Here is a 22,906-nt window from a genome sequence, read left to right on the forward strand (position 1 = left end):
AAGAGGTCCTACCGAATTGTTTTAACTAATGGGTTGTAATTAAAGCAGTTGTTATATATCTTGAAAATGAAAGAATGTATGTCTATCCATGAACACTTGAATCAGTTGAATAAGTTTATTAGTCAACTTCTGACCATTAACGTGAAAGTTGATGAAGATATATAAGACCTTAAATTTGTTATGTTCACTTCCTTCATCATATTACCACTTTAATTTATGGGAATGACGATATAAGAGTAGATGATATTACATATTCTCTTATCGAAAAAGCTTGTAAAAAAGTTATATGAAGACTAAAGACATGTTGAAAGTTTGATTGCTAGAGACAAATCTACAGAAAATCAAGAAAATAAGTATAAATGGAAGTCTACATCTAGAAAGAAAAATCTGAAGTGTTACTATTGTAAGAAGGGCCACAAGGAGAATGAATGAGATGGGTTCAAAGAGGAAAACGAAAGAAGGAAACATATTTAAATATAGCCTGTATAACAAAAGATTCTTTTTATGAGAGCGGTGGTATTATTTTATTAGTATCTTTGAGTGATGATAATTTTTGGGATGTGGATTATTGATTCTAGTTGTTTGTATCATATGTGTGCTAATAAGGATTCGTTCATCACTTATAAACTATTTAATAGTAGAACAATTCTTATAAAAGATAATACTGCTTTTTATTAGAATTTGAGACATTCAAAATTAAAATGTTGAATGACATTGTTAGAATTCCGATAAAAGTGTAATATGTTCCATATCGAAGAAAAAGTCTATATCTTTGAGTGCACTTGACTCTAATGGCTACGAAGTCGCAATAAAATATGGTGTCAAGAAAATTGTAAAATGAGCCTTAACTATAATGAAAAGAAAGTTGGTAACTCATATGAGTTTATGAGGAATACAATTTTTGGTAGAAAACTAATGACCACATCAGGTGATGCAGAAAACTAATAACTGATTATCCATGTGGCACCTTCGTGAGTAACCAACTTGAAAAGAATAGTTACTCCTCTTTTTCTTTTTTTTTTTTTCCTGGTATACCTTCGTCAAACGCACCCCATTGCTGATGTGTTTTTAACAGTTACTCACTCTTATTTAGAAATTGCCTAAACGCTAAGGCTTTTCGAAGATACGTCCTATTCTCTTAATATTTGGTGCGTACTCCATAAATATCAAATATACCACGCATATGATAATATTTTGATACAAACATAATGTTATATACATACATAAAAGAAGTATACGCATAAAGAGAGAGATGAGTATATACAGAGGATTCCATGGTTGGGAATTTCTTATGCAACAAGCCGGATAGATAAAGCTTTCTAGGCTTGATCATCTTGTCTGAGTGAAGAAGAAAGCACGGTGTGGTTAAATCATTCTATTGTTTTTATATTGCATATATTTAATTATTTCTTCCATTAGTAGGTTATTTCTCTGCAATATATCCATATGGATAGACCCATGGATGGTTGGTTTGGATCTACCATCCTATGTACCATGTAATTGCATGCAGTTCGTGGTACCTGTGCGTGGGACTATCCTTTGAACATATGTGCTGATCCAATGGGCCCCACCTCAGATCATCCACTGACGGCCCAGATTTCGTCCAACAAAGGTAAGAATAGGCTTGATGGATGGTTGGGATGGAGCAGGCAGGTAGAGCCCGTCCAACAAGTGCCGCAAAGTGGACGGCGGATTTGATTATGACCTTTTCAAGTTGCAAGATGATTTGATCGTTACCTTGTTAATGGAGACTGTTAGCTGAGGTGGGTCCCACTCTATCTCTCTCTCTCTACACGTGCATCACACCAGTTTTGAATACATTTTAGTACATCGCAGGCCAGGTCGCGTGACTGTAACTAATGATAATGGGGACTAAAAAGGAATATTTTTCAACACGAGTTCTTTTTGCATGCGTCACGTACGGACACGTGATTATCATCTGTCGCTAGATGTGGCCCACATTGATCTACACTAGAATGATTGGAACCATTAAATCTACTGGAAGCTATCACGGATGGGCAATGGTCAAAGAGTCACGCTGATGGAATGATCTGGACTATTGATTGGTGAGATTAAAATGAACGGCTTAGAGAAAAAATTCAACGGTTCTCATTTAATTGGAGAATTTGATGGTTGAGATTCTTTGATTCGGCATGATTCTTTGATCTCGACCTACCAACAGCGGCCCAATGGTTATTCCTCATTTCTAACTGTGGATGGTTGTGATCCCCATCAAGCCACTTGTGTTTACTGATCACGTATTGCCGCGCATGCAAAATGAAAGTCTTCTCAACTACGGTTGAATCCCCACCGCACTCCGTGGTGGGCGTCCTTTTCCTCACGTAAACAGTAAACTTCACGTGCGCAGACTCGGATTGCGTAGTGTATGGCACAAAGCACGGACGTCGTACTAATCGTTGCCAGAAAATTTCTGTGGGCCCCACCATGATGCTGTGTTTTATCTTTGCCATCAATTCATTTTGCCAGCTCATTTTAAGGCACGAGTCCAAAAATGAGGCAGATCCAAAACTCAGGTGGACCACACGACAGGAAACAGTAGTGATTGAAGGCACACCGTTAAAAGCTTCCTGAGGCCCACTGTAATGCTTATTTTACATCCAACTTGTTAATTAGGTCACACAGACCTAGATGAAGGGAACATACAAATATCAGCTTAATCCAAAAGCTTTTACAGCCTCCAAGAAGCTTTTAACGGTAGGCGTTCAATCAACACTGTTTCCTATGGTGTGGTCCATTGAGATTTGGATCTACCTCATTTTCAGAATCATGCCCAAAAAATGAGCTGGCAAAATGGATGGACTGCGTGGATAAAAACACATCATGATGGGGCTCACGGAGCTTTTCCAGCACCTACCATAACGACCTCTGTGCTGTGTGCTTCACTAAGCATTCCGAGACGCACGTGTGCCTGCCGCAGAAGCAGAAGTGAGCTATGGCACATGTGCCAAGATAGCATACGTGTTTCTGATTTGGGCCGTATAACAAGTGGGCCCTAAGCTGTGAACGTACTATTTGAAATTCAAATTAGTTGCAATAGATATGATAAGTGCAGAACATTTTTTGTGGAACTCTCTTAGATGAAATTCAATGGAAATCTTGATTGGGCATAGACATGCATGTTTAAAGGGTTACTCTCCAGAACCTACATGTTCACATGACCATAAGGGCCCACAGATGTAGTCCAAAACTCAGTTGATCAACTCAGAACTCACCTGAGTAAACTTAACTCGATGAAATTTCAAGTCCGTATGAACCTGGCTCAGTAGTCTGACTCAGTTTTTATTTGAGAAGACTCACCTAGGGGTGCACATCGAACCGGTAGAACCATGGAACCGGACCGAAACTGACCAAATAGTCCGGTTTGGTCCGGTTTTAGAGTGCACCAGTTCCAGTTCCGGTTCCAAAAATTAAAGAACCGATTATATCGGTTCGGTTCTCGGTTTGGGGGTATGTAAAACCGAACCGAACCATGAACCGATCCGTAGAACCAAATTGTGGATCCAATCCATAGAACCGAACCATGGAATCGAACCTAGAACCGAACTTGGAACCAAACCAGGAACCCTTTGATTGTTTCCACATTTGACTCATGATTTATGGTTTATAATGCACTATTTAATTGTTTCTATAAATGTATTTTTGCATACCTTATACAATATCTAAACCATTCATCAAATGGATCACAACATGAATAGATATGGGCTAGATAATAAAATAAAACATGCAATTGGGCTAAATTAACGGTTCGGTTATAGGGTGCTAACGGTTCGGTACTGGTTCCAAATATCTTAGAACCGTTAGGAACAGTTCGATTTTGGTTTCACCCCAGAACTGGACCGAACCAACCCGTGTTGAGTCGGCTCGATAAAAGTATTTTTAATTAACAAAGCAAATTTTGCTAACAAGACTCAAAACCAGCTATCAGCAGACCATAAGCTGTTTTATATCCACTCTCCAATGATTTTAAATATTCATTACCACTATAAATCCTTTCAATTTATTTATTAAAATATTGAGTTGAATCAAGTAAAGACTCAGGTTGAGCCTCCACTGAGTTGAGTTGGGTTGAGTTCTTGGGCCTTTGAACCATGTCCAACTCTCTCTTTCATGAAGGTTTTTTAATTTTACTGTCAATTGGTAAATGGCATTATTCAATTGCCTGTTTCCAGTCATCGAATGGTGTCACATCATTCACTGTGGACACCACAAAAAAAAAGTTAGGATTCAACAGTGTCCTATTTCTTTGTCGAGTGAGACACCATACACAATGACGAAGACGGTCGCACTATAGTCGTTATGCCATGTGCCAATCATCTTGCATGTTGCAGGCACCATCCCACATGCCATGTGAAATTTCAACCTTCGACAAACCTACGGTCTCATCCTAACACTTGCACGGAAAAACGAAAACGATGGTAGACAATTCGCCGTCTTTAACTTCTCATCACGCCAGTCTCCATCAAACTCTTTTTTCACCGTGTGTTACAAGAAAATAGTGTGTATGCATGAATTTTCTCACTGAAGTGAGGCCCCCCATATGGATGGATAGGCTTGTAATAGATGGTCAGTAAGTTCAGATCATTTGGTAAATGGTGATAGCATGGGTGCCAGATTGGAGAAGGACATTTTGAGATGAGGACAAGCGATGAAAGATGCCTGATTGAAAGAGAGAAAATACTATAGCATGTTGTTAACAAACACAAGTCTCCTCACTATATCACAAGAGCTTCTTTCATACTGTATATACAACGGGAACATTTGTGTGAACAGAGTCCATTAATGAACAAAACATTCAGTCTTGCCTGTATGTTTAGTTCATGGATTTTTCAACGTTAGTTAGGCGCTTTATGTGAAATGGCAAAACCTTCACATGCCTTTGATGGAAGATTTGCTCTCAACAGTTCTTTTTTATCATACGATCAAGCCAAGAATCGCTCAAACAGACTTCCGAAAGAGAGGCTGGTTTTGGCCCACCCACTAGACTCAGGCGCCTCCGCATTAGTGGGCACTTTCTTAACATTAAGCATCATGGTGTGGCCAATCTCTTGACGGAGTGATTCGATGGTCTTCATGTCTACTGGGTTCCCAGAAGCATCCCTCACATAAAAGACATTCATCGCCTGGTCTCCGACCGTTGTGACTCCTGCCCTAGTGACAGACAAACCATTCTCACGAAGAACCCTAGTTACGTCCGACAGCAGCCCTACTCTGTCCCTTGCACAGAGCTCCAAGCTCAGACCCTGCAGTAAAACCCATAACAAACTAAAAAGTTATGGCTAAAGTTGCATTTTGGATGCTCAACTGAAATGAACTACAATCATACAAATGATGATCGCAACCCTAATTGCAATTCCATGTGTTTCAAGCTGGAAAAAAGATGGAATTTATTTCAACTGCAGAATATGAACAAACATGTTTTCCTCTGTAGTGTAGCATTAATTGGTAGTTAGTAGAAAACCTCTCATTGTGAATTAGAAGGGCAATGTGTAAGGTTTGGATTAGGCATGGAGCTTTTTCACTCACCTCAGATACTCTTCGTCGGATTGCAGCTTCCATACATTTGATGACCCTCTCCTTTTCACCTAGTGGATCAAGGGAACAACCGTCCACATGACGTATATAGTACTCCTGAAATTTTCAAAAACTCCTTTTGTAAAGATAGAGACAAGAAAAGGAAGGAGAAAGATTATGCAATTCCAGATCGGATGATACTAGACTCCCAGCAGTAAGTTAAGATCAGGCTGTGTAACAATGATCCATAAGGGAATGATCATATGCATACCTGTAGTGCATAGGGGCCATCGGAGACAATGGACGCATGAAAGACAAGATACTGCATGTCCGTAAGTGTGCACACAGTGTCAAACAGTAACTTTGGCCGATCTTTGCACCGGACATTCACTAGCAAGTAGCCCTTGTCCTCACACCGATCAACAGTGATGATTGGTCTGGAAGAGACAATACCATCCCCCTCAAGCACTCCACCACCTTCATAGTCTCGGTCAGCAAACATCATCTGGTGGAGGCGGCGATCTGTGTGAGTGAAGCCCATGGAGAAACTAGTGCAGGCTCCCTTGCCATCTTCATCACGTCCACGGAGAACATTCCTGAGTTGCTCTTCCATTGCAGATAACCGCTTCGGGTCATCTACAGCACGACAAGTGGCATCATCATTGATGTAGACGACACAGGCTACACGCATGTTGTGTGTCCACACCTCTGCAGCCACCACGTTGCAATGGAAGTTGGCAAGGACGGCAGAGATCTCAGAGAGGAGGCCAGGGCGGTCTGTGCCAACAAGCTCAATGGCTGTGTAATCACCAATGGAGTGTACACCCACCCTCTTCCCGGTCCAACTCTTCCCATCTGTCGATAGAATGTTGCTCTTTGGTCCCAGAGCCTGTAGCAAAAACCAAATGAAAATCTGCTTACATACATTCATTTTCTTTTGGGTAATTAAGCAATTTCATTCAAATGGGATAATCCCAGAAAGAGAGACAAGAAACCTCTAAATCGCAGCATACCATGCCCACATTAAGAAGAAACAAGACCGTGCACGTCAAAAAATAATTGCATCAAGATGCATCAGTCCAAACTAGCATATAGAAACATGAATCTGTTTTTCTTCTTCTTCTTCTTCTTCTATTTTTTGGGTTACATAGATGTACATTGTACCTCAATAATCAATTTAAACAAAACAAGAACAATCACAGTCAGAAACATGTCTTCTATGTTGCTTTTACAATGTATTGGAATTAATATTTATTTTCTTGTTCTGTTTCAGATAATTACCTAAGTCAATTTCAAACCATGTCTGATTATACTTCAAACAAATCAGTCTCTCCTAAACATTGGAACCAGTTACCACTGTCCCTCATATCATACTCAAAACCACAGAACCATGACCGCAATACCAAATGCAAACAACTGGACAGAATCCATGCAATAGAAGAAGGGAGTGTGAAGTACAAAAGTGATAATAAAATAAAACACATTTACTAATAGAAAATTTTAATACGAAAAGAAAAACTCTTTAAGCCCTGGTCCGTAGATGCCCAAAAATGAATTCATCTCATTTTAGTTAGTAAGTAATTATGTATTAGAGATCTCGATCTCTAATACTTTATTACGTTTAGCATGAACTCATTATGTATCAGAGATCAATATCTCTAACACATAATTACAGTTAACTAAATTGACATGAGCTCATTTTTAGGCATCTACCAAAACAGGGTCATACTCTGTCTCACCACATGCTACCAGTATTATTTCCCACGCTTCATTAAAACTTTCTGCACCTATTTGTAATGTAATCAGACAGTGAATTTGAATTGAAATTCAATGAAAGACCCTACTTTCTGCTCCGACTCAGAAAACCTGGGAAAAGAACAACTGCAACTAATTAACCAATTCTATAGATCAACTCAAATTTGACTAACCAGTTTACCATCTTGCTCAAACTAGCTTCTAGTTTTAGAACTGTCCAAAACTTTTAACAGATCCAATATCCTAACTTAGTGATGGTTTTTTAGCAATATTTCAACTGAGTCCTAAGTAGAGCCACATGCTTGGGAAAAAGTAATCCATCTGTGCTGATTGGTCGACCTAAGAAGGGACCCACCAAAACAGGGCTTCTGAGAGTATTTTGGTTGATATAGAATCTCAACCCTGTTTATATACACCGATGAGAACGTGCTTGTGTTGCATTTTTATTTTTTTTCCAAAACCAGTAATTGCACTTAACCATTACTTTTTCAACTATAGTTTTTGTTTTACTTTCATAGATTAGAGTATGATCAAGTTAAGATATAAGAAATGGTGTAGATGAAAGGCAGGGGAGTGTCATACTGTATACTAGATGGTACATTGGTTAGTGTCAACTTATAGCGTCTGTGCTGTTGGCAAGATGAACTGCGATTTTGCTTTCAAGAAGATGGTGATCTCCCTCTCGCTAGGCAGTACATAGATTCAAACCTAATTCCTAACTACTTGTCTTGCTAGGCAGTATACGGACATTTAGTGGATATCAAAACGAAAAACAAGAAATGGTAAAACTGAGCAAGCAAAATATCCAATAATCAGAGTTTATAACATCTCAAGCAATCTAATTTTGGGATGATAACCTATCCATGGTGGGTCTCGCAAATTTGACAGTTGAATCAATGCAAGCAGCACATACGATTTCTGAGATTGTGCATATCAACCATCACCCTCTTCCAGAGCATCAGATAATTCCTCTTTTCTTGACTAAAAACATAGAAATCTCAGGGCAAGTGAGAGGGTATTGTTGGGAGGTTGAAGCTGTTCCATCTCATGGAAAATTTGACAACAATGCACAAGGAATCAGTTTCCAGTTTATGTAGAAAATTAGGAACTTCTCATCCAATCAATCTTTGCACAGTGATCCATGTATGTTGGAACTCACTGGATGAGTGGTCCAATAATGTGTATGGTGGAGATTGTGGGGAGGGCCACGAACTGGGCCCTAAATTTACATATGAAGGACATGCTAACACAGACAATTCTTTGCAGGTGACAATGAGGATCTTTATTTTAAAATAACTAGATGTCTATCACTTGCTGCATGGTAAGATGAGTGGGACATCCATCTGCAGAATTACACCGTGGATGGCCCAAGGACCTCAAATATCACATCAATACAACTTCGTGATCCAATAAGCCAAAATTTCACTATTGAATGTAAACTGTGGACTACTGTTTCTGTTTGTTTGACAGCTATGCAGTTAGCATCAGTACTGGACAGCAGCCCATCAACAGTAGTGTGCACCTGATAGATAGTACAGATCATCTGATCATGCAGGCGTGTGAACCCCATCCATTGATGGGCATATAAATGAGCCCAATCTTGATAATCGCAAAGCATCCTTAAAGGGTAGCTTACCAAAAAGTGGTGCCAACACCACAAGATGTCAACTGAGGTATTATATGATGCTGGATGTAATGAAGATGTTCCTTTTGTTTGTCTTGGCCTCCCTTTTGGCGATTGACATTGTTCATCCAATCTGCTAATTATAGATATGTCATGTCCCAAGATCTCCTTTATCAAATATCTTAACACACTGATTAGCTTTCTATAAATGGATGGTTATGCCAATGGTCTGCATCAAATGTGAAAAGAATCAGCTAATTCTATCGCTCAGATTTTCCAGTGGGGGAGATTTTCAGGGGATGATCCGTTCATAATGGGTACCGAATGATGAGCAGTTTGTAAGAAACTTAACTGGAGTAGTTTGCATCAACTATGAAAGGTGTAAAGAATAAATATGTGCAGGATTCTGCCATTGGTGCTGATTTAGAAGCTTCGCTGGAGAAGATGAGGGATAGCACCAATGTTCAGGTCTTCCACTCCTCATTGTTGATCTTTGGGGCTTTTCCTCTGATTTGAACTGGTGAGGGGAAAGGAGGCCAAATCACTTTTTATATCACTAGATTGGTGGTGGAGAAGTCCCACCCAACTGCAGACTCTCCACCACTGTTAGATGCCTCCACACCTCTCTCGAATGAGAGAGAATGCCCTCTTGTTTACAACTCTTAAGGTAAGAGCCAGTTCGGTATTCCAAGATGCATTATAGGGCTGTACACACCCCACTTTTGTGAGCCCCACCACATGTAGCCAATTGGGTCAATCCGGACCATCCATCCATCCATTCCACCAGCTGTATGGCCAATGCCTTGTGTGACCCATAATTCTTACATTCTCCTACTTAGGTCACTTATGGCATTGGAATGTATGAAATGGATTACGTATATATCCACTTTACTAGACTTTTTTAATGGGCCATGGACAGTAGCCTCAATAATCCTTTCCATCTAGACCACTGATATGGGACCCCGATAGTTATCACTTTATTTATTGAAGTGGGTCTAGATGTGATCACCAATAACAATACTCTTAATGACATGGATTCTAATAGCATGGGTGCGTTGTATAGAAACCTCATGCTAAGTGTGACCCCGCAGGCAAACTTTCAATCAGTCCTACCATCTCTAACAAGAGATGCCTTATGTCTCAATAAAAGCCAACTTGTAACGTACATCTACCTTACGCATGCACAACAAATTAATTCAAATCATAGCAAAAATCTCATCAGTTGATAGTGAGGAGCAGAAGACCTCAACGTTGGTGTCATCCCTCATCTTCTCCAGCGACTTCTCCAGCGAAGCTTCCATATCGACATTGATGGTGGAATCCAGTACGTCTTTATCCTTTACCTCTTTCGTGGTTGATGCAAATGACTCCGAACATGTTTCTTACATTTGGTATCGGAGCATTAGGGCCAAGCGTTGGCCATGATCAATTGAGAACTTGCTATTAATGGTAGCGACAATGGTAGCCACCATCGCCAACAGGTGCACTTGGGTTCATGGCTGTTGGATATTTGGGTTTGCATAATTGTCAAGAAATCTTAAATGAACCATGCTAATGAATTCATATCCCATCCCAGCTTGACCGTGTCAACGAGACATGAATGATGATATCAAGATTGGTTGCATTGCTGTTTGCATTGATCTGCTGGTTAGCAGAGAGGTGTACCATTTTGGATGTTTTGTATTCAAGTCCAATCGGGAAAGAGAGGTTCTAGTTGGGCTAGCTAATGGACTTCTTGGGCTTTGATCTTCATGCCGAATTGTTGGGATCCAAAATCTAGCATGATGGTGGTCGATGCCATCATTGCATTAGGTCCATTCTCATGTCACTATTGGATGATGAAGATCTTCTATCATTACTAACCAAAGATGGTAAAAGGAACTGAGTCGTAACCTAGCCATCAAGCCTGCTTGTTGATATCATGTGATTAAAGGGGCCAAAGCTTCACCTGTTGAATCCAGGCCTGATGGATGGCTGGGATCGACTGATCTATATGTATTTTGAACTGTTTACCATCAACTCAGAAGAAAATATATGGACAACCCAAAATATTAAGTTACTGGTTGAATTGATTCACTGGTTCCACTGCCTCCAAGGTATCATCTCTTGAAGTTTGACAAGGTCTAATGCTACATCTAGAGATGAATGGATTACGTTGTACAAGTAGGGACCATGCTAACCTGATCCTAATTATTGACCTAAAGAAACCTATAGCTAATGAGTGATCCATACAAAATCTCATAGATCCAACAAGTCTAACACTTGCATCAGTGGCCTGTGGGTAGATGGTCAATGAGAAAAGTTAACTGGCCTGTATTTGTTTTGTGGGGTCCACTAAGATATTCATGGCTTGATTCTAAACAAGGCATGATTGTATATAGTGTGAATTGATTAAGGTTTTGATCATAATAATCCATGATTATAATAGGTTACAATGTAAGCTTTGGTAAATTTCGATTAAAAGATGCCAAATAGGACATGTTTAATAAATCTAACTTGTCAAAATTATTGATAATTGACTATATATGCTGTTGCATAGATAGAATGATTCAGAAAAGTGAATATGTCTAAACCCATCATCAACCGAAATAAGAATAAAAAAAACTTATTTACTCAACTTTGGATTAATAATACAAGTAACTTAGGCCTAAATGCTCATACCAACCTAGGGAAATGACAATATTTTGGAAATTATGTCCATGCAAATAACTGAGGGTCCACAGCCCGACATAATGGCTGGACAATTATAATAGCGATTGAGTTGATCCATTCACCCGTCTCTTTGTCCAAGAGCATTGAGAATTTTCATTGAGGGCAATGGATTGGGTAGGATCCATGTTTCTAGGGATTGGTGAGTAGAATTAGTAGTGCATTCCATAAAAGGGGCTGTGACTGATGATGCTTATCGATTCTTATGATCAAAGGGCATGACATATGCATTGTACATTAATGATCAGTAAGGTAGTGTTTGTCTTTAAACGGGCAATGCTCGACCCAAAGGAGTTTATCATCTGGTGGGAGCCAAACAGGGTGAGGTGGATGGTGTTAACAACATAAGATCAAACAATCCATCTTGCCACAAAGGTGTTGGGTTATTTCAGCTTACGTTGTTGGCATTCAGCTAGCCTCATGTTGTGAGTACTCACGTGTTGTGACCTTGGCCAAAAGAAAAGGCCTATAGTAATGCACTGGGTTTCACAAAAGGATTGATGTTTAGGCTGATCATCCTGGATGATCTAATTGACCACCCTATCAATTAAATAAAAGTTCAGCACAATGAAGTTTTTCTTAATTCATGCTTAAAGGACGATGAGATTTCGTTTCTAAATGTGAGCTTTTACACATATTGTCACAGTTATGAATATTGTATCAATTACCTTTCAACTAAATAGCTGAATTGGACAACATTCCAACATTTACTGGTTTAAACTTTCCAAAATAGAAGAAGACTCTAGAAATCACTCTTGGATGTTTGGATTTGGACTTAGCCTTAAGAGTGGATCAGCCTCCTAAGCTTGCTAATTCATGCTTGACTGCTAAGATAATCAAGTACAAGAAATGGGAATGGATTAACAAGCTAAGTTTAAAAATTATTAAACATTCAATTCCAAGGCTTTCCATAAAGGTATGCTCGAGAAAGAGAATGCAAAAGAATTTCTAACCGAAATTGAGGAAAGAATTGCCAAAATCGATAAGTCAGAGATGCTAACACACATTGGTAAACTCATATATTTGAAATGTGACAACAATGGGAATATAAGGGACCACATCAAGAGAATGGTCAAACTCGCTTCTAAAATCAAGGCACTCCAACTTGATGTACCTGATGATTTGATAATCTATCTTGTGCTTTTTTCTCTTCCATCTAATTTTAGCATATTTACAAATGATTACTATACATAAATGGAAAAGTGGACCTTGACTGAGTTGATTACTCACTAAGTGAAGGAAGAAGATAGATTTAAGCAAAACCAACCTGAAAATGCCCACATCGTGTACTCTCCCTGAGGTAATAACTCCAAGAAAAGAAAATGTGGTTCCGAGGATAAAGGAGAAAAGAAAGTAGCAGATACTGACTCGGAAACAAAGAATAAGGCAAAAAAGATCAGACCTGCTACTTCTACAACAAGAATGTTCTAAAGAAGCACTATTATGGATATAAGGCTTGGCTTAAAAAGAAGAAAAATAAAGGTAAAGCTTCTTGTCTGACAGTGATTGATACACATTAAAATTCATAGTGCATCAATACAGGATCAATATTCACATACTAAATTCCATGAAGAGGCATCTAAGGAGTAGGAGACCCACTAATTCGGAGAGTCACATTATCATAGGGGATATCAATAAAGCAAAGAATTGAGGCTGAAATTTTCAGTTTTCCCTTTTAAACATACAAGTTCATTTACATTTGAATCTCATTTAAACCTTTCATATTTTATACTACGTTAGTTTTGGAGCGAGAGCGAGAGAGAGAGAGAGAGAGAGAGAGATACTCTGATTTTGAATTCAAATGTCAGATCAAACCTCAATGCTCCAATAATGTAATGTGAATTTGCATGTCAATGATGGCAATGTAAATAGCAAGCGAGAATAGAAGGAAAATGTCACATGTAGCAATGTGAAGTTCCAAGCTGCTCATCAGGTAGGTTCCATTGTGTGGATACCTCATCTCATCTCAAGACTCGGGTTGCCACGGTCATCAAGTGGACCAAATGTGGTACAAAAAAAAAAAAAATGGATGGTTAAGAGAAATAGACCAAGGCCGACATGCAGCATACACATGTGGCCCACCTAATAATGGGATCAGCCAGAATTTTGGGACAAGGCATCTATTGGATGGAGCCAGCCTGATGAACGTGCTGGATCTGCCATAAGAACACCTAGTTTCCATGAATGAGGCGAAAAAATGCACTTAGCATTCATACCTCGAATACTTGCTCAACTCAATTAACCTTCATTGGTTTGATAATAAATAAGAATAAACAGATGAAAGAAGAGAAGACAGACCTTCTCGATGTCTTCAATGGTTTTTCTGTCCGTTAGTTTATTCCCCTGTTGGTCTGTAACGTGGAATACTGCCACCAAAAGGAAGGGTTGTTGCTGAGAATCACAGAGAGAGACTTTTGTTGTCTTGGATATATGCATGTGTATGAAATGAAAAAGAAAAAAGATAGAGAGAGAGAGAGAGAGAGAGAGAGAGAGAGAGAGAGAGAGTACCATCCATGAACCATCCCCCATCAGAGGAGATGTAAGCTTTGGAGATGGTTAGGTCGAGATCAGTGAGTACCTGCACCACTTCCAGCAGTATCCCTGGCTTGTTCACGCTGTCCACCTGCACCCACCTTCTTCATTCACCCCACCATTCGTTCTCTCCGCATGTGCCAAAGATGCACACGTGTGAGACATTCAGGTAATTATTCAACTAGGCTGCACTATGAGCATGGGCTGGCCCAAAAATCACATGGATGGCCCTTTTGTGCCAAAAAAATTAATACACCAATGGTTAGTCCATATTCACGTAGATATATGGTCTAGTTGATGCGCGAACCCATCTGATTTTTGGGCCAGGCCATGCTGACAGTGTACCCTACGATCAACGGCCAGATCTCCACACAAGTGTGCCACGATTTAGCTTTTGCCAGCAATGCCATGTGTACATCTGAAAGTGTTGTGAACTTCTCAATCACCATTCACCAGGGAGGTTCACTTGGGGGAATGCCCATTCTGCCCCATCACGTGATGATCTAGACCGTTAATCTGTAGGCCCCACTGTATAAAGACTACATAGCGAAAATCCCGCTGACTAGAGATCCTTATCATCTACGTCTACGTGGTGAAATCAGGGCCATTACTCCTCGCCTTTGTATATATTCTCCAATCATCAAGTCATCTGCCATCAGCCGGATCACCTCGAGGTGAGGCAGAAGAGATGAGCCCCTCTTTTACCAGTGTGCATAGATACCATATATAGCTCTGTTTTTATACGGCAACAGTCTCACGGTGCAGATATTTCAATGGGCCAGACCAGTGCGTTTGCCATTCATCGACTTTACATGAGGCACACATGTACATCAATCCAGACCCTCCAAATTGTCTACCATACTTCGAATGGAAAGCACGCCTAAAGTCATAACGATCCAACAAACTTACCCACCCAATCTTGACTGTTTATGCTGGACTGCTAACCCTTCTCTTTGTAATCTTTATTGGTTATCATGGCCATCAATTGGATGGGCAAGATCATCCAACCATCATAACTTTCCAGCCATGCCCCACCCATGGTGGGGCACCAATTCGTATGGTTGATGAGTGACCATAGTTTTACCGAAAGACAACCGAGTTCAAAAATTTTAGCCCATATCCACTCTCGTCTCATCGCCTAAAATATCAAACCTAGGTTTGCTCACGCACATTCACCTGGAAGCAGGTCTGGTATGCGTGTGGGTGGGGGATATCCGCATTGTGAAAATGGCCAGGCGCAAAACTCTGTCAGGTCAGTTCATCAGGCGGGAGGTTGTGTAAACTGAACCCGGACAGGTGGCAAGTTTTTAACATCCATTGTTTTCGTATAGGGATAGCCCACTTTATGAGAGGACTAGCCCAATTTCTGCATCAGGCAGTCTTCACGTCGAGGCCCACCTTATAGACCATTCAGATGTCCCACACACTATCTAGTTTGGGACGTCTGATGTGAATTGGTGTCTTTGGAGAGGGTGCTTATGGGCCGTGTATAGACATCGCAGCAATAAGAGAGTGGTAATGACAGATGAGTGGAGCCATCCAGTCACGTCCTCGTGGGACACATCCTCAAGTGGGTGGGCCCCACTAATCACCTTGGACTTTGACACGATCATTCATTTTCTAAAGTAACAGAAATTTGGGGGGCGTGCCAAGTAAGAGTTCTGCCATACCTTGACAAGCGTGCAGTCGCTGCAAGTAGCATTGTCGATAGAAACCCTGCATTAGGAGTAAATGACAAGTAGAACAATCGTCAAATATCTAGTGATCATTTTGCAGAAACCATACAAGGAAACTTTAGCTCATAAATCATCTCTACCAACGATTGGCTCACATGCTCATCAATCTAAACCATTCAACCACTGTCTATGGATCATATGATTACAATAAAATCATTCGATCTTGATCCAACAGTGGAGGTGGTTTATACATAATAGTTTCAGTGTAGAATGAAGAGATTGAGTGGGACCTTGGAGGATTTATTCTCTGGCTTAAGTTCTCGTACTCAGGATCGAAGTAAGGCCAGCAAACTCGCTCCATGCACGAACTACTTTCTGTACACGCGCAAAATACTCCTCCCTACACACATATGAAGGTTTTTTGAGCTCTAATAATAGAGATTTTTAGAGAAAACAACGGTACATGCCCACAGGAAGTATTTCTACCTGCTACTTTAGCTACATATACATCCTGCCCGTAATTTTCATCGGTGTTATCACGGACTATGTAGCTAATGTACTGCTACGGGGGTATATGTAGGGCAATCAACGGGCTGGATTCTGAACTATTCGGGCTGGCCCAATTAAAATTTAAAACTTTTGATTGAGACAAGGGTCTCATTTCCACTCGTAATTTTGTAGTCGGACCTTGGTGGCCCAGACAAGGCTGGTTCACCTCTACTAACACTGTAGTTGGGCCTGAAGGCCCAAGTTTCCTCCCACATGTATGCAGGGATTGATTTTCTGTAGTAATTAGTAGATGAGTGGATGGGTTGTGCATGTCTGGGCCCAAATAGCCTTATATTGCAGTTTTGTTAATATGGACTTTTTGAGGGATTGGGTTACCCGTCTAACTACGCCAAACAGTGATCGTGCCCGATCTCCATTGTACACAGTAGGGCCCACCATGGAGCAAGATCAATGTGTAGATCGGAGCCCCTACACGGATCACTAAGGTCAAAACCTCACCTGATGTTCCTGTGAAATTGGTAGTCTACAAATGGACGGCTATAATGGAAAGGATAATTTGATTCATTGATATGACGACAGAGATTGTTGATCAGATAAGTATGATGAGTGCGGAATTTACAGACGCTTCCTATCAACGTGGGGGGCCACTGGCTAAAATGTTTCAACCAGAAGGCCCAAGGATACACGGGTTGGTCACAGTTTCGTCACCAGAACGTGAATGGTGTCCTGAATTTGCACAATCTGGGCCAATGATTCATCTATCCAGACCGTTGATCATATATGATCCATATAAATGGGGGATGTCACAAAACTTTTTTTTTTTTGGGTTAGCTTGTTAGTACACACCCATGTCAGTACACACACTCCATATTAGCCACCCCCACTAGGGATCGATACCATGACCTCAAGTGTTGAAACGAGGTATCTCCACTCAGTCTGCCAGTTGAGCAATTTCAAGGTTAGAACACCGTAAACATCATGTCTTTGGCCATTTCGTATGGACAGTTGCTTTATATTTTTTAGTAGCCTTAATCATGACCCATTGATAAATAATAATAATAATAATAATAATAATCATCAACCTATAGTCTCGAAGAGCTTTCAGAAATCCTGCATCCACCGTAAGTCATATAATAAACGGTGTAGATGACAGAAGCATGGGCCGTATTTGTACATTGCATCAGTATACTATTCACGATTCGTCAGGAGTTTGTTAACATGGGAGGAGGGCAGATGGCTAGGGAACTCGATCCATTGCATTTTTAGGCTCTGGACTCTTCCATGTGGAAATATGGAGCACGTGTGAAAGATCGAAGCTGCTCATTAGACAGGCCGTGCTATTTATACGCACTGTATCAAAGACCCACCTTGATACAACCATCAGGTAGGACATGCCGTTTAAATGGACAGTTACGAGAAACGGACCAGTGTGACATACTCAAACGTATAAGTGCAGCGAACCATATGATCACGTGGTCCTTAAATTTTATGGCAAAAATATATTAGGAAGGATCCGTATGATGAGCGGTTTTGATCCTATACTCGTGTGACAGTTTCCACGTGTGGAAAAAGGGTGTCAAAAAGTGTAGTCGCTTTGGTGAGCATCCTTGAAGTGAAGTGTGTGGATACGTGAGGTGGAGCCCGCCGCGCAATATGACACGTCATGCGCATCCGAACTTTATTGGTATTCTTTTTCCGCCCTCTTAGTTTCGGAAAAGAGAAAATCCGGCGACCGGAGCCTACCAACACGTCTACACGTGGCATGCAGGAAAGCCATTCCTGAGTTCCTGACCGCCCAACCCACAGGCCCATTGCCCGAAATATCACTTACCTGATAATCGTACCCTTCCAAAGAGGTAATGTTGAAATGAATGTTAAAGGCAAGAATGATGAACGGCCTACATTCACGGGGCAAAATCGATTAAGATTACCCATCGACGACGGGGCTCTCGGCCTGGAGGTCTATGATGCATGCATGCCTCACGGAAAGTGGAAGAGCAACCGCAGTTCGCACCCCCAGTGTGGTCAGGTCGAATCTCTGACAATGATCCGGCCCCTCAGTGAATCACGACCCTTGAAAATTATGAAGGGGCAGTAATTTGAAACCCAAAGGCAAAAGGAAAAGATAGATATGGACAACACGTGAGAGGCATACATGGCACACATACGCTAGATAACGTTTCCCGCGAAACGAAGTATGAACGAGAGATGCTCCGAAGGAGAAAATAAAACTGAAAATCACGAGTTATAAAGCAATCCATAAAAAGAGGCAGGAGGAAAGCAACCATACGCGAACTCTTTAATTGTACGGATTCTCCATGACTGATGCACCGGCACCGCGAGAGAGAGAGGAAAGCGATGTTTTGTTTGATGGGAATCCTTCTGCAGGGTAAAGCCTAGAATAAAAAGGAGCGTTTTCGATCCCTCAGAGAACCAACCCCAAAAGGAGAGAGCGAGCAATGGAGCCAGATTTACATGATATTCTACATTTCTGCTCTAGTCTTGTTGAGATGATATGCGAATTTGGAGCAACTGTTACCGTACACTGCCTGACTTTGCCAACTTCTACTCATGCACACCTCTGTACGCGTGGCACGCATGTCCCTCAATCCGAACCGTCCAAGACATGTCCCCATCTGTTGATGTACGGTATATCCAAAAATTCAAATCCATTGGACAATCCTAACTGTCTCGTTAGTAAATGCTTACTGAATCTCAACTGTCGATTTTTTATATTCTTTTTCTAGTAATCCATTTTGGTGGCCACTGAACAGAGTCGGGTTTTGGGATGCAAGGGGCCCACGATTTGGGCGGTGGTTGGATTTTAGGTGCATACATTGCATGTGTACGCCTATTTGGTGCTACGCTTTTGCAGTGCAAGATCACCTATCGATCAAAAAGAATAATAGTGTAATTGGCTCATTGGGAATAGCACGAAAGATTACATAAATCTCTAAAGTTCTTCAGCACGAAGAAACATTTCTTTCAATGAGAAAGGGGAAGCATTTATCTCTTCTAGGCTAAGACTAGCCCATCGATGGTGAGCCCGCTTCATGAATGGTAGGATCAGCTTATATAAAAATCCCAAGCCACGGCCCAAAAGTCCACGCCACTACGAAGCTGCAAATGGAATCATAAGATCCCTTTTACTGAGGGAGAATCATACGATCCTCCGCCCTGAGGACGAGCACGGTACCCGTGGGTTTTTTGTTTTAATAAATACGGCCATGGACCATGGTCCATTGATCCAGAGCAACTTTGAAAACCTCGAAAGAGTAGTAGATCCCAGCCGCCAATCATGAGCCTCTTTTCAGTTGAATCGAGACCGTCCCTTGTACTTCACGGGCCACAGATTGATGCGTTACATTCTCTGGTGAGGAGATTCTGGGGGCATGTTCCACAGTTAGGCCCAACAGAAAAAGTCAACAACAGTACACGGCCTCACTTGTACAGACGCGGATAGGGGAAGCGGATTGCGTAGTGAGTAACTTACTAGGCTTAGCGTGTTGAGTAAACTCTGTGAGGTCCACCATAATTTATGGATTTTATCCGCTCCGTCCATCCATTTTCCCAGATACTTCTATGTCATTGAGCTAAAAAATGAAGCACATAAAACGTTTGAATGGACCACAACATAGGAAAGAGTTTAATTGAATGTCTACCATTGAAAATTTCTTGGGAAATACCGAAGTTTTGGATCAAGCTTACATTTGTGTTTTCTGTTCATCCGTGTCTTTACGATCTTATGAAAAGGTTGGATGACAAATAAACATCACTGTGGGGCCTAGCAAGGTTTAAACGGTGGAAATCATTATCCCCACTGTTTCATGTTTTATGATCCACGTGATCTTTGGGTATGCTTCAAGTTTGAGCTCAACCCCTTAAGTTAGATGGAAAAACGGATGGACGGCGTGGATAGACCACATACATTAAGGTGGGCCCAACTGAGTTTACTCAGTACAATAATAGCCTACTGACCGTACTAAAAAGGACTGCTAAACATTACTCATTACGCAATCCGATTTCACGGATTGGGTACTCCCCAGGAAACATGACCTTCCTATGATATGACACGTGGCATGATTTAACTGAGTAAAAATTAAAGCCGGTAACCTTTCAAACAAATTTCAAATGAATACGGATTCCATATAGCATGACCGTACTAAAAAGGATTGCTAAACATACATGATACTATGATAGCGAGAGCGGACAGCCCATGGCAAGTGGTCGGTGCACTGTAGGCCCCACCATAATGTATTTGTTCCATCAATTCTGTTCATCTATTTTTCTAGATCATTTGACGGTATGATCCCAAAAATGAGTTATATCCCAATTTCAAGTGAACCACATCACAGGAAACAATGTTGATTGAGCATCTACCATTAGAAAATTTTTGGGTGCCATAAAAGTCTTGGATCAAGTTGATCTCTGTTTTCCCCTTCGTCTAGGTCTGCATGACCTAATCAAAAGATTGGATGTCAAATAAATAGGGCAGTGGGCCTTAGGAGGATTTTAATGGTGTGTTTTCAATCACTACTGTTTTCCTGTGGTGTGGTCCACCCGAGAATTATATTCCCCTATTGTTTTGGAGCAAGCACTAAACTGATCTGTAAAAATGGATGGACGGCATGGATAAAACACATACTTCATAGTGGGGCCCACAGAGCACCGACCACTAGCCACCGGACTAGTGGCAGCGACTCTAGCCAAACCGCGTCCGATGATAGAGGCCATCAATGGTCAAAAGTCTTGGATAATCAGGATGTCCCCTATCTACAAATTTTGGGAGGGTCACATTAGATGAAGGGCTCAGATCATTGTACATGTAGTCATGATTGTGTCTTACACATAAATTATGTAAGGCAGAATGCACCAATGATCCAGACCATCCATTACATGAGCTCCACCATGGATGGGGTGGGCCACCGTGTACAAGAAGCAGTTATTCAGTCTATACATGGGACCTGGAGACCTAAGGACCTTTTATCATACTCCAATTATACATTTGATTTGAAGTGAAAATCTACCCTTCGTTACGTTTCACCATCCCAGAAGAAGATAATTACACTTCCATAATTTTTCAGAATTCTTACTTATCTAAGAGGCTTAAAGAAAGCATGGCCATTACCACCAGATATTACGTCACCTTTTAATAGTGACCCACCGATGGTGGGCTCCGCAGTGGAAATAGAGGTTTGGAGGTACACAGTTTTGCGTGGTCTCGCAGACACCTACCTTTTTTCCAAATAAAAACGAGAATTCCGGTAGATTAGAAAGTCTGTGCATCGAGGATGGATGAAAAATGCTCTGTTCTTGGACAGAAATCCGCTCAAGAAATCCGATTTTTCTGAGAGGAAAATGAAAGGTGGCGTACTGCGCATCACACATGCCCTGCTTTGACAGCGGGAACAGTGCATGTGTGCGGCGTGCAGCAGAGAAACGCCACATGCGTACACAGAACACACGAGTACTCTAGAGCTACCCGTTAGTAAAATGAGCGACGTTTCGAAGAACGGCTCAGAACCGAAAAAGAATCACAACAAACACAACAGAAAAATACAATTCCCGAAGAATAGAAATCTACACAGGAAATCGAACAGATGGATTGCTGTAAAACCCTAAAGATCCACAGAGAAAGAGCTTTCCTTAAAGAAAGCGTTAGAAAATGACTCGGTGATTTAATCTCTGAAACTACGATAATTACTTGGAATTCTTTATGAATCGCGTTGAAATACCCGATTCCAAACCAAATCTACATATCTCACGATTTAAGGAAAAAAAAAAAAAGAATTAAAAAGCACGTGGAAAGGAACAGAGACTATTCTAATTCTGATAACTTGTCAAGATCTAGCAGAAGAATCGCCCAAATTATGAAGAAATCGCACCAAATTCACAAGAATTGCTCCATTTTTCCGTTATTTAAAACAAAACATGCAGATTTCAAGTAGTGAGAGAGAGAGAGAGAGAGAGAGAGAGAGAGAGAGAGAGAGAGAGAGAGGCAGATTCGAAAGGAAATGCGAACCTGTTTGAAGGCGATGCATGAAAATCTTCAGCGAGAGGAGGAGAGAGAGATGAAAGTCGGTGGAGTCGATTTCAGGGCGGCTGCTGCTGCTGCTGCTGCTGCTGCTTTAGACGTTGGAAGAGCATTTGAAGAGAACATGCTCACGTTCGCCAAAATAAAATGAAATAAAGGAAAACGAGAACATTGAGATATGACAAGGATCGACGATGCTGGCTGCCCACCTCCCTAATAAATAAATCGTGTAATTATTTTTTTACAAAAAACTACTATTTAATATAATATAGAATTTAAGTTCCCTTACCTTTTTGAAAAAGGTTTTCATTAGACTCCCCGATTAATTTAACTAATTATCATTGTAGTACCTTCCTTTACCTAAGTTAATACCTTCCTTTACCTAAGTAGGGCCGGTGGTGTGAGTAATGGTATGGCCTATCTTATTATTTAGGGCTTGATTGGGAGCTTGTAAATCAAGGTAAATGAATTGGGAGCATGGCTTACTTAATTATGTTTGAATGAGAGTAAATGAAATGCATTTGAAATACTAAT

At 40.8% G+C, this 22,906-nt stretch overlaps 1 protein-coding gene across 4 annotated transcripts; it reads right to left on the reverse strand.

The window, feature by feature from the left end:
- Positions 1 to 4,680: 4,680 nt before the first annotated feature.
- LOC131236553 (ACT domain-containing protein ACR3) lies at positions 4,681 to 22,586 on the reverse strand. 4 transcript variants are annotated; one of them, XM_058233808.1, is made up of 8 exons: positions 22,361 to 22,586; positions 16,119 to 16,228; positions 15,823 to 15,868; positions 14,129 to 14,243; positions 13,919 to 13,986; positions 5,804 to 6,421; positions 5,545 to 5,649; positions 4,681 to 5,261 (listed from the first exon to the last, which is right to left on the reverse strand). In XM_058233808.1, the coding sequence occupies exons 2-8, from the start codon at positions 16,187 to 16,189 to the stop codon at positions 4,941 to 4,943; spliced, it is 1,344 nt and encodes a 447-aa protein (XP_058089791.1). In that variant the 5' UTR covers positions 16,190 to 16,228; positions 22,361 to 22,586; the 3' UTR covers positions 4,681 to 4,940. The 4 variants fall into 4 exon arrangements, with proteins under 4 accessions (XP_058089791.1, XP_058089792.1, XP_058089793.1 ...); XM_058233809.1 differs by lacking the exon at positions 22,361 to 22,586 and adding an exon at positions 18,629 to 18,647; XM_058233810.1 differs by lacking the exon at positions 22,361 to 22,586 and having other exon boundaries at positions 13,919 to 14,011; positions 14,129 to 14,691; positions 16,119 to 16,194.
- Between the last annotated feature and the right edge of the window lie 320 nt (positions 22,587 to 22,906).

The sequence above is a fragment of the Magnolia sinica genome, chromosome 2, assembly GCF_029962835.1.
Source record: "Magnolia sinica isolate HGM2019 chromosome 2, MsV1, whole genome shotgun sequence".
In the NCBI taxonomy this organism is placed as follows: Eukaryota; Viridiplantae; Streptophyta; class Magnoliopsida; order Magnoliales; family Magnoliaceae; genus Magnolia; species Magnolia sinica.